Here is a 12,961-nt window from a genome sequence, read left to right on the forward strand (position 1 = left end):
TCAAGAATTAATTTTTTTAAAAACATTTTTTTTACTGAAAGTAAGGAGCTACATTAAACCCTAAGACGATCAGATAGTATTCAATATATGAGGGGGGCTGCCCTCTCCTCAATTCCCCGTTCTTTGTGCTAAAATTTGACCTTTTGACCCATTTTTTAAATAACGTTTTCTGAAACACAAGGGCGGTGTAATTAGAAATAGACCTTATATTTTCCTGTGTTGTTGTGTGGTACATCATTGCTGTTGTTCAAAACCAAAACTCATTGGTATTTATTTTCTTTTGGTGGTCTATGATAGCTCTTGAGCACGTGAATTGGTTTTCCTTGTTTTCTCTTTTAGGGGGGAATTCTCTCCCCCATCATTGCTAAATGTTTACGATTTCAGACACAATGTGTACCGCTACATTTTCGATGAGGCGCAACTATCTTTTACCTGAATCGATTTGTTGATTGTGCTACAAGCAATGTTAAACCATATTCTTGCTTGCACCAGGCACGTGCACATGATTTTTTTCAGGGGAAGGAGGCATTAGAAAAGTTTTTTTCGACATTTTAAATAAGAAGTCCCAAGAAATTGGGGAAAATTTGGGATGGGGGGGGCTACACCTCTGTACGTCTTTTGCTTCCAGTATCCCTGCAACTTCTCGAAAGAAAGATGGGTTGTATTAAATCTCCCCGAAAATTAAGGATTTGTATTTCATGTTAATGTTCATGTACTACAAAAGTTAATTCTTGGGGACATTTTTGAAAACTGATTTTCTTTTAGAAAATTCAGGAAAGCTACAAAAATCTGAATGATTGGAATGGCTGAACTATATCAGGTTGTTGTCTGGTGACTTATATCTATTCCATGTAATTAGATTAAAAAGATTTCCAGAATCTGCGTTGAATCGACGTTTCGGTTGCTGGGTCTTTTTTACGTGGACAAGTAGGAAGTCTGTCGCCTAATTAATTAAAGGTGGGGAAAGTTCATCTAATGAAAGATTCATATTTTTAGGGCTGCTCGGCTGGCTGGACATCAATGAGGGGAAAAATTGCATTTTGGCATCGTGTGGACAACGAAGCTGGTGTTGCGGTTGGTCTTTTGTTCTACAGAGTTTTTGGACAGAAATGCTCAAAGTGTTTAGAAAGAAAGTATATGGAAGGCCTTGAAGTGAGTTTTTTTATCTTTTTTTTTTTTTTTACTTGCAACTTAACATTTTTAGAAACCAAATTAAGATGAAATATACCCTATGCCTGGCTCTTGGGGGCCTTACTTAACTGTAAGCATATAAAATGCCGTTTTTGTTACGATTAAAGATAGTTTCTGAATTTTTTACATCTCACAGATAATGCCGAAAACCGTTTGCTAAGCTGTTCTCAAATGGAGAATGAACTGGATATTGCATGTCTAATCACGCTGTAATCCTCGTGATCTGTGTTCCCCGTCTAATCCTCTTTTGAAGACAGCTTAGAAAGTGATTTTGGCAACTATTTCAGGAGTGTGGAAACATCGGACACTCTTTTTAGGTGTAATAGTGATGGTATGATGCTAGTAAGAATGACGTCTCCAGGATATAGTTTGGAATAGAATTTCTGCATTAGATTTTGGGTGCACGTGTTCGGTTTTTAGGTAGGGGTAGATTGAAATCGGATAAGTGTTTTGGGGCTACTATTTTAATTGTTCAGGAATAAGGGATCTCCTCCTGATATGCTTCAGATTTACGATCAATGAATTGGCTACAGCAGTACCGGGTATTAAAATTAAAATAAAGCTGAATATGAGTCATATTTTTGTTTTTGTTTTTAAACATACTTTTAGCTAGTATTTAGAGACTAAAGATTAATCTTGTCGTGAAGGCAAACTTTGTAAACAATTTGTACTGTCTTTCCCCTTAGAATGCGTGGTTCCTTGTCCATGTAAACTAAAACTCACTAACTACATTTTTCTTTACTTTCAAATTAATCGCCTTTTTTAATATACATTTTAATATTTATTTTAATTTGTTTGATAAAACTAATTTGTTTAATACCAGTGATCATTAATTTCTTTAAAATTAACGATCGTTAATTTCTTTAATATCAGTTGACTAATTATCAATTAATGTTATTATTAATTAATATTAATTTTTTCAGTATCAATTAATCAGTTATCTATTTTATATTAATATTAACTTCGTTACTATCAATTAGTTAATTTTTAATGTTGGCCAATTGATATTGATTTAACAATATTTTCTTGAATAGTAAGTTAAGCTTATTTATTAAGCCAAATAAAGAAACAAGGAAAACATATACATCCCCACAGTAGTCAGTACAATTTTTTCGCTCCATGTTATGCATATAATTTGTCTCGTTTATGTTATTTTCCTAAATGTGCCCCCTCCCCCTTCCCTTTTTCAGTCAAAAAATGTATATACAAGGGTCTTGTCTTCGGGATGAAATTCTCCAAACTTTTTCATTCTTCTGTATAAATTCGTCAAATAGTTCGTGATTTTCATTCCTTTGGGCAACCATAGTGCCATCTGGATATTTGTTAAATATATGTAGCGCTACCGCACTGACAAAAAAAAAGGAACGACAGCAACATATATTTTACTTCACTTAGAAGAAGAAAAAACACAGTACAAGAAAAGAAAAATGTAATGCGAACAAGGATTCTAAATCATAGTTTGCTTTTGTTTTCATTTTATTATAAAGTTTTAAAAGTGATTCAAGTTATAATGTCCCATTCCTAATACAAATTCAATGGTATCGGTTCTTAATTTTTTTAATTTGTAACATAGTTTATCATTCAAAATGCATTTTATATACTTTATTTTCATTTTAATCGAAAATACAAATATAAAAATTACATGAATTTGTACATATAATGATAATAAGACTCAAAAATTTAACAATAATCTATAAAAAAAACGCAACTATAAAATAATCTATAAAATGCAACTTCATCTTGCATTCAAGCTTCAATCTGAAGACGATGAAGAAATGGTAAACCACATATCACTGTCGTCATCGTATTCCGCTGGTGAGGACGGGCCAGTGACGGTTCTAGCCTCTTATGCTCCCAGGGCAAAATGTTGACCCCCCCCCCTTCGTCTGGTATAACTTTTTTTGTCGAATTTTAACAAAATTTGTATCTACTAACGAAATTATTTCCAATTAATTAATTATTATTTTTCAATTTTTAATTAAATTATTTGATTATTATTAATTATTTTAATTATTATTAATGTTTTTAATTTATTTTTATTTCATTTATCAATTAATTATTTATTATTATTTTTATTTGTTAACTGCGCCTTCTACTTCATTTTAACACAAATAAAATTTCATAATTCACACAATGATTATAATCGTTAGATTATTTATTTTGAAATTTTGTGCCCGGGTAAGTGTCCCCTCTCTCACTCTCCTAAAACTGCCACTGGGATGGGCTTGGCTTAAAAAATTTGTCTAGCGTTGTTTGTCTCACCTTCTTGTCGTTCTTTGTTCTTCAGTTATAACAGCTAATGGCCGAGTTAATTCCTCGAGACACCTCAGTACTACATTCAACGTCAGAATCGTTTTTAAGGAGGACATTTATTCATTTTTTGAAACAGGAACAAGCTTTCCATAAATTTGTTGATGTAAGCCGTTTGGATACAACAGGCTTTGTCTCTTCATCAAATGCCCGTTCTGTTTACAACTGAATGAGTTGCTCGTGTTGAACGGCTTTCAGCTTCATGTAGATCAAGCACATAACGCTCTTAAAAAACTTCAAAGCCATAGTAAAAAGGTGCACCGAGATTTCGCTTGTGCATTTTTTTTTTTTTTTTTTTGCAGCTATAGCTTGTTTTGCCGTTATTTTAGGTCGTAAATCATGTACAAAAACGTGCCTTAATTGGAGACGGTGGTTATAGCGAAATGCCATATAAAGAGCGGGTCTATTGGAAGGTCTGGGTGTAGTAAGATCTCATTGTAAATGGACCTTAAGAAAATATACCTAAAATATATCCTAGGGTTAATGCCAATTGTCTCATTATTTCGTTTGTTGTGTCTGGGTGCTGTTACTCGTAGCCCATATTTTCTACACGTTAAAATTCTAGTTTAGGACCTCCTTGCTAACTTAGAAATAAGTTGACTTATGCTCTCTCTTTTATTATTATTTTTCTTTTATTCTGAAATGTTTTGTTCTAGCTCAATCGTTTCGAGGATCCAATGTGGTACCCAGAAGAAATAAAAAAGGTATTTTACTTTTAAATCTATTTATTATGTACTACTTGCACTAATAACTCACTGTAACACCAACCCCGCGTGAGGCCAACACAGCTGCACAAACTCCTCGTCCACCCAACCTATTCAAAGATCCAATCTTTAACCCCCGTCAGACATAAAGCATAAAATGTGTTCGATTGTAAACCGAATGTTTTTTAGGTGATAACTAATTTAAACAAACATTAATGTAACAAGGAAAGCAAAACTGAAACCTGATAGGTTGAATTGGTGAAGTGGGAAGTTCAACAGTTTTACATCTATTAAGACCTTGGAAAAAAAAATGGGAATTCAGTTTTTAATGAAAATAATCTCCATATGCTGTTGTGCAATATTTGGAAGTATAAGGAGCCCGATTTTAAAGAATAGAAACGTGGATGAAAATCAGCTTCGGCTTTTCTTTGAAATTGTAGTCGCCTTTGAGATTTTTCATTTTAATCTAAAATACAAATATAAAAAGTACATGAATTTGCACATACAATAATAATAAGACTCCAAAAACCAACAAATTATACGTGAAGTTTTGCGGATAGAACGTTGTTCAATTTAAGTTATTAGTTGTTGGGCAGAGGTGGTTTTAGGGGGGACAGAAGGGCACTTGCCACGGTCACAGAAATTTTAGGGGTGCAAAAGTTCAAATAAGACGTGTAACAATTATAATCATTTTGTAATTGTTTGGCTCGAAAATTCTGTGGGAGACGGGGAAGGGGTTTTAATCAAGAATTCACTCTGGGCGCAAGAGAGGCCAGAACCACCACTGTTTTTTGGACGGTATCACATTTTTCGTCAGCATTGCCACGTTGAATCAGGAAAATAAACCAATAATAGTTTGCTGAATTTGATATCACTTTTGGCCCATAAAAATTCAACAGTAGCAACGTGTTGGCTCCCAAACAGAAATGGAAGCTATGCTTTCTTAAGTTATTTTGTGTCTTGCTTTTAGTTATTTCTATATTTTACGCATGTTATATTATATATTATTTTTATGTTTTAGTTATTTCTTCGTTGTTTTTTTTCCGCTGATTATTTGCTAATTTTTCATCTACGTGTCTTTTCTCTTTCTTTTTTGATGTGACGCCCGCTACTGCCAAATGCTGCATAACAGTACATGGAGATATCTTTCATTAAAATGCAAATGTGTCATTTTTCCTGATTTTAAGGTACATAGAATGTGCAGCTTTTCAAACAACCGATTTAAACAAATCAGATTTCATTCTCACTTTCCTTGGTATTTGAAAGTTTGGTACTTGTATGTTAAACGGAACGCACTCAAGAATTACGCTGTGAAAGATTTGACAGAAACCGGTTTCCCTTCCTAGATCGGTTAGGATTTGCTTATTTTGAGTGAGAAAGCTACGATGTACCTTCATTTTTATTAAATATTTATATATAGAGGTGGTTAGGGGTTCTGAGTGGTCTGCTTTCCACAGCTCTTTGCCGTACTTTCTATAATTTTGTTTCTAAATTATTACATTATCATCATGTTTTGGCATATTTCACTATAAACTTTAATTCTCGAGTTCGTCTCGTTTAACAGACAAGTACCAAAAGAATGAACAAAACATTTTCTTTTTTTGGGTTTTGGTGAAAAATAATACAGACTTTTAATACCAGGGCGGAGTTGATGATAGAACTGGGACACTACACTTTTGCTTCTTTTCTCTAAAGAAAAAAAATAATCAAATTTTTATGTTTATTTAACTGTTACTCCATTATGGGTTTTTATTTACTCACCTTTTGTTTTTATTTATTTATTGTAATATTTTATACAATAAGTTATCGATTTTATAATTAATTATGAACTAAACAAACGAATGAGTCAAAATTGAATCTTATCAAAATAGATAAGCAAATTAATTTATAATTAATTGAATATATAATAAAAAATGTCATTAGTGATAATCTTAGTTTCTAATTTCTAGTAAAACAGGTAAAGATTAGGCTGTTGTTGATGTTTTCATATGTTTTTCCTTTTTTTTTACATAGATTGTGGTCTTTAAGTTTCAAGTTTATGTATTCATTCATGTAATTATATTACATGTTTTGTAACTCTTGGGGATAATGAGTAAAAGATGAAATTGCTAATAATATGCATAACCAGGCTGTGCTGGAATCTGGTTAGTAGACCGCTTTTTACAGTAGCCCCATCTACAATTATGGAATTGAATAGGTGCTGTGTTACCCTTTTTCTGAAACACTGTTTTCAAAGCTGATACCCCTAATAGTCCGGGCGCCAGGTGTTGAAAATGTGAAACATACAACGACGGAATGGGGCCGGTACGAGAATTAGCCCCCCCCCTCTTAAGTCGACCATGCTGATTCAAAAAATAACAACGGCACTTTCGAGGGGCGGAACACTCCGAAACTTGACACTTTATAATATTTTGGTGTTTTATGCCAGAAAATGCATTTTCCCCAAAGTTTTAGGTGCAGTTTTCCGGTCAAATACGAGGTAGAAATGCCTATAGGCTATAGAATATCTTCATAACAAACTATCACGATTAGTTTGAAAAAATGGCAGCAACGCCGCAGATAAAGAAACTAAAATAAGTCATAATTAACATTTCATTTAATGCTCACTTTCCCAAATTCATTACGGTTTTTTCCCAGTATCCCTCCATTTCATGTCACGCACAATCATTCCTCGTATGAATCGGCCTCGCATCACTTCTAGGTACTGTGCATCTGTCCTTCATCTCCCATCCAAAATCAAGCGGAGAAAGGTACGAGGGGCGAGGCATAAGGGTCTGCATTATAATGAACCATTGGTAAATGCACCTTTTCACATGTAAGGCAAAGGAGTTGTTGGTTGGAGGCAGGCTCTTCAGTGTTTTCTGTCGAGGGAACAAGTGAACGTATTCCGTTAATTTTTGAATTAAAATCGAATAGGTGTGCTCATCAAGTTATGGCTAATTGTAGAAAAAAGCCAAGACGGATAGTCAAATTGAGTGAGAAGTAAACCTTAAACCTTGCATTAATCCCCCCCCCCTTACTAGGATTGTATGAAAATGATGTTTGTTCATTTGTTGATAGATATGTCTATCTATTATCCGTCCATGCAACATTCCTAGAGCAGTAGAACCAAGGTAGATAGTCAAAGAGCTAAGATAGTGAAATAACCTATAGTTTTCCAAGTGTTTGGTTAATTTGGCACGGGTAAACGGTGGGAGTAAGTGTGCCTCTCTTATTGAACCAATATTTGTTTGTTATCTTTTACAATTCACGCCTGCCTAGTCTCAGGCAGGTTGACCAAGAATTTAAAATTGACATAGGACCGGATTGCCTGGAATGAGAGGTAAACAAGGGATACCTAACCTATGGTCTTAGGCAGGTTGAAACAAGAATTTAGAATTGGCACAGGACCGTTAATTTGCCTAGAATGAGAGGCAAACAAGCGTCTAAAGTCAAATTGGGGCCATCTCCAGTGAGTGTCAGGCAAGGCAATTGATTCAATTTATTAACTTAGACATTTGCACTAATAAAAAAGTTAAAATGTTAGTTAAACAACAAGTTGACTGAAATTGCAAGGGGAATAAGCGTCCAAAGCCTACAAGGGCCTCCTGCCTGCCTCGAATGTTATACAAATCAACCCAGGCAGAGGTCATTCGAACACAAACTGTAATGCTCTTAGGTCACTTGGTTCGCTGCGACTGAAGACTACTAGCCCAACGGTCAACTGCCTGGCGTGAATCTTTTTCGGGGGTCCTTAACGCTTGTTAAGGCGAGCCCGCCGGGTTCAAAACACCCAGTGGTAGCAGCCGCAGGCGTTGATAGCTGCAACACCATAGTCGATCCCAAATGCCCAGACAAGTATGCGCTGGTCCTGACCAAGTTCAACACTAAGGAAATCCAAGGTTCGCTTTCAACCAGTGTATTAACTGAAAAGGCAGTGCACGCACGAGACAACCAATAACATTTATAAAAACGCCGAACAAAGCCTAAAGCCTAAATCACACTTACATATGCTATATCCTTTTAAGACGACAAATGACTTATGAAAACAAGCGCCAAGGCTAGAAAACTTTACTTTTTATACTTTCCCAAAAAAACACTTTTTCCAGCCAGGCACTTTTCTGTGGATTAATGACGTGTGCCGAATCGGCTAAAACTCGATACAGATTTATTAATTAGATTTTTGGAAAGGAATAGTTTTTAACATTTAATCAGTAACAGTTTATATTCATTTAGTTATACTTATTACACAACAATATGTTCTTTCAAGAATGTCTAAAGACTGTCCATTCAAGCTTCCTAGAGCTGTCGCTGTGGGAATGGAATTTCATTAGGGTACAGGAAAGCCCTTGCAGGATTACATGCTGTATTTGTGAAATATCATCACTTAAAGCAATCTCGTTAGTAGATAGATGTTGGCCAAGAGAATGGGAAATATTAAGACTGGAAACTCTAAGCTCCATAAAAAAAAGGAAGCCATCTAGCAACATCTAGACTAAACAATACCGTCCTTTGTGTAGCTTTAAATAATTGCTACCTGTGTAGCTATATTCCACCTTGCTATATCTGAAAAACTATCAATTATCAAAGCTTAGCTAAAAATTATTTGGAACATTGGGCACTACCACCAAATTACCCACAATTGTATTTGGCAATAATATGTCTGCTCGTAAGTTGGTTAATTTGGAACATAAGACCCTGATTAGATAGCTAACAAATAACTGTACCATTCAATTCAGAATTCTGAATACTTTTTACCAGGGGGAGGGGGGGGGGGCTAAACTGCACCTGTACAAAATTTAGAAGATATATCACTGGTGGGACTCCGTACATCTTCTAGATTCTATAAATAATCTGATAATGTTGATTATCAGATTATTATACATATTGTACTTTAGTTTATAATTGTATACATTATTATTATCACTAATATTTCAGGTATTGATCAACGTCCTTCAAAAGATAGGGCACATTTATTATGGATTCCCGCGCCCTCATCTGAATGACTACCGACGTGGCGGCAAGCCAAGAACTCCTCATCAACCTGATCGGTGTCAGGCATGCGCTGTCAACCTTTGTCGTGAAGGGATAAGCGTTTATACGAGGCGTCCACCCCCAAATTCTGAGTCGTCTAGTTAAATTAGTTGGCACTTATTTGTTAAACACGGTGGCAGCAGAACGTTTTTTGTTTCAGGCTGTTTGTGCTGAGCTTTGAAGACTTCATGTAGTTGGTTACAAGTATTTGATCGTGTTGCGGGATAGCGAATGTTGCACCGTTTGTAGTTTCAGCTAATGGTAAAATTTTTGGTTAGTGTCTTCTTGCTAACTTGGAATTTAGTTGAGTTAAGTTAATGAAACTTTCACGACTGAATCCCGCGATAAAAGTCTCCTGAGAAGGCATTGTTTAGCTATTTTGTCGACCTTTTTGTTATTTCTTCAGCTTATAAGATTAATACATGACGGCTCTATTACGTAATCGAATTCTGACAAAAAAATTTCACCTTAATTTTAAATTTTAAACCTCTTTTTCATTGGCTTTAGATTTAGGAATTGCAATTTCTGTTTTTTCAAGAAAATTTTAATTCCTATCAAGTTTTTTCTCCTAAACGCAAAAAATAATTTACAGAACTTGTAAAACCTTATAAAGTGGGGCTGAGCAAATGTATGGAAAGGTCGGTGCCATCAGGAGGAAGAAGGAGTGGATGTAGATGCTTCAAAATATCTTCCCAGCAGATCACTAGGGTATTGGATCAGGGCCATATCCAGAATTTTTTCAGGGGAGAGGGGTACAAAAAAACTTAGAAAACACATCAAAAATTTGCTTATGCATTTTTGTTACGTTTTTACGAATCGTAATATTTTTTTGGGGGGAGGGGGGCTCAAATCTTCTACCTCCCCCTGCTTTGGATACATTCCAAGTGTTTCATTCATCTAAATTAACTACTTCTCCAGATAGCAACAAGTCCTTAGCAAGAATTTTACCAAAGTAACATTTCAAGAGTAGAAGAGCTATGTAGACGTCCCAGCTATCGAAATCAAAACACAATATGTGTAGATCCGCGTTGTGTCGGGGAGGGGGGGAGTCCCCCATGTCCTACCGTTAGATGGGCCCTGTGCCACATTTTTTTTTTAATTTTCTTTTGTGGAGGAAGCCCAATCTTGATTGTGAATGACTTTTTGCCAAAATTATCATATTGTTTTTAAGTATATGTTTTACAATTCAATACAACAATAATTTATCAAGTCTTTATAATCATATGATGTTAATTCACCCTTTGGTCTACTTTGCCCTGCTGATTTTATCTCCTAGAACAACTTAGCAAACGAAATTTGGGAGTATCAGAAGTTTGAATATGTCACTTACAAATGTCTGGTTTAATAGCAACATAATCTGTAAGGTGAAAATAGAAATTATCGACTTTTCAAGGAAAAACTGAGATACGTGAAATTACTCTATTCCAATTAGAATATAGCGCCGCCCTGGTGATCAACACCCATTCATTTTTTGTCAAAAAAGTGTTTTTAACTGAACTGTAAACATTAGAGTTTCTCGAAATCAAATAGCGCACGTAAAAAGTAACGTTAAATATTAAAAAATTAATTTTACTAAAATCGTAGTGTATTTTCGTTAAATTAAAATATTGATAAGTATTTGAACTGAATTGTATTACATTAGACGGTTTTCTGACATCAGAACAATGTACGTTGAAGATAACAGTAAATTAAAAATAGACGTAACTAAAATAATAGCTGTAAAAATGGTGTGTCTTGTAGAAGTACAATTATCGTATTTAATTAAAGTTATTTTTAATACACATAATCAGAATAGCGTTTTTTAAGTGGCTATGGTACGCTGTTTTGAAATTGGGACAGTATTATAATTTAAGAATTTACGGATAATTCTGGCGAAAAAAATTAAGTCATTCTACGGTGTAAACTTGAAAAGTGAAAATGTATTTGGCCCTATCCCAATTCGATCCTAGCGCTGTCTGGGTACCGAAAATCCGCGTTATTTTTAAGAATTACACAATTAAGGTTTAGGAAAGCTTATTTAAATTTTTTTATTTATTTCACTTTAAATTGAAGATCAATTTAAGATGTAAATTCTGGCGAAAAAAAATTAGTCATTCAGCTCCAATTTGGCACTTAGTTCGGATTAGAAAGTCACTAATTGCTCAAGATAGGTATGTGGTACCTGGTGAGTTGTGGTTTCGAGTAGCTGGTATGCGTCATTGCTTTCGTGGCTCAGTAAATACGTCTTGTGTGTTTTTGCGTTTCTTTTTTGTTCTTTGAGGAGCTTGTTGATTGCTGATTTTTAATGAAACGAAGGATATTATGAGGTCTTTGCTGTATATGTCTAATTAATATTTGCATATTCTCATTGTGCATATTGTGCACTCAGATGTGAATATTCTCATGTCGATCGAATCGGTACAGTTTGTCCAGTTGGTCCAATCGACTTCGTCACAATTTTTATTTTCAAGTTTTTTCTCTGACTTGAGTGACAAATTGCGTTGAGAATATGCTAAGGAAATCCGCTCCCAAAATAGTTTCGCTACACATTTCCGAGTCTTATATCACATTTAATTGTTAATTAATCAGTTAATTAATTAACCGAAATGCCATAATTGAATGGTTTAATGATGTTATTAAACCGTTCGAGATATCTCGAATATTTTTAATTTCAGAAATAAACCATCTAAAACTATTGGAATATAATCAAATATGCATGAGAAATAACATAAATAATTGAGAATGCTAGAAAAAGGGGAGGTTTTTTAGATTAAGAACTTGGGAAATGGGCGAAACTGAAGGAAATTGACATGACACTTATTTGAAGATTTAGCCTTTTCTAGGCTTTTTTTATTATTTTAAATTATTATGAGCTTTATTGTTCTAAATCCGTGCAAATTAATTGTACGTTTTTATATATTCATTTTTTGGTTTCTCAATAAGGAAAAAACTTCTCATAAAAATTGATGGGTGCCAAAAGCCAGTGTTTGCCCTATCTCTGAATTTTCCGCTCCCCCGTCCCCTCAAAAATAGATTCTCTGTAGTTCTCCCGAAAGTTTACTTTCGTAATTACACTAGTATAAAGAAAAAATGGCAATTGTTACTTGTGGAGAGATATAAGAGAACCTCATTAAAGCGTACGATCGCCGAAACTATTCCTTGTTAAAGACAGTCCTTAAAAAAAGGGCGATTCTATTTTACCCCTTCGCCTCTTCCCATCATAACTCTATGCTTCCTTTGATAGTGGTATCAAGTCAGTGAATTTACTTCTAAAAAAATTGTACTTGGGTGTGGGGCATAACTAATTAGATTTAATGAACCATCCAACAGCAATCCCCAAAACTGTTGGCAATAGCATTTCGCAAAGACCAGATTTGGAATTCGAGTATAAGGCGTCCCATTATGCACGCTTTTACGATAGTTATTTGATGCTTGTATAGCCAATATCTTGATGTCTCCCCCCCTCCGGGGTTTGTCTAGACCTTCGCTATAAAATACCGTAGCTTTTTTTAATGCTGTTGAATAGTAATTAAAGTAAATATTGTTTTAATATATATTGTATAATGTGGTATATAATAAGATAAATTAATATATTTATTAAAACTCATTGAAGTTAGGTTCAATCCCCTTAAAAGAGAATCTAATCGGCATTAACTTAAATAAGCAATGCTTTGTATATAAAAATTAAGCCTACAAAGATTGTGCTTTCTGGACATCCGTAGATTTAAAGGAAAGTGGAACATAATGCGAGAGGGTAAAGTGTG

At 34.5% G+C, this 12,961-nt stretch overlaps 1 protein-coding gene across 1 annotated transcript in view; it reads left to right on the top strand.

The window, feature by feature from the left end:
- The window catches only part of LOC136026268 (uncharacterized), a 32,857-nt gene extending 21,381 nt beyond the window's left edge, over nt 1-11,476 (top strand). The window contains exons 4-6 of the mRNA XM_065702656.1: nt 997-1,152; nt 4,158-4,205; nt 9,123-11,476. Of these exons, the coding sequence (XP_065558728.1) occupies nt 997-1,152; nt 4,158-4,205; nt 9,123-9,323 (405 nt within the window). The 3' untranslated portion in view covers nt 9,324-11,476. The remainder of the gene's footprint in view (nt 1-996; nt 1,153-4,157; nt 4,206-9,122) is intronic.
- Nucleotides 11,477-12,961: the final 1,485 nt, after the last annotated feature.

This window comes from Artemia franciscana, chromosome 4 (genome assembly GCF_032884065.1).
Source record: "Artemia franciscana chromosome 4, ASM3288406v1, whole genome shotgun sequence".
NCBI classification, from domain to species: domain Eukaryota; kingdom Metazoa; phylum Arthropoda; class Branchiopoda; order Anostraca; family Artemiidae; genus Artemia; species Artemia franciscana.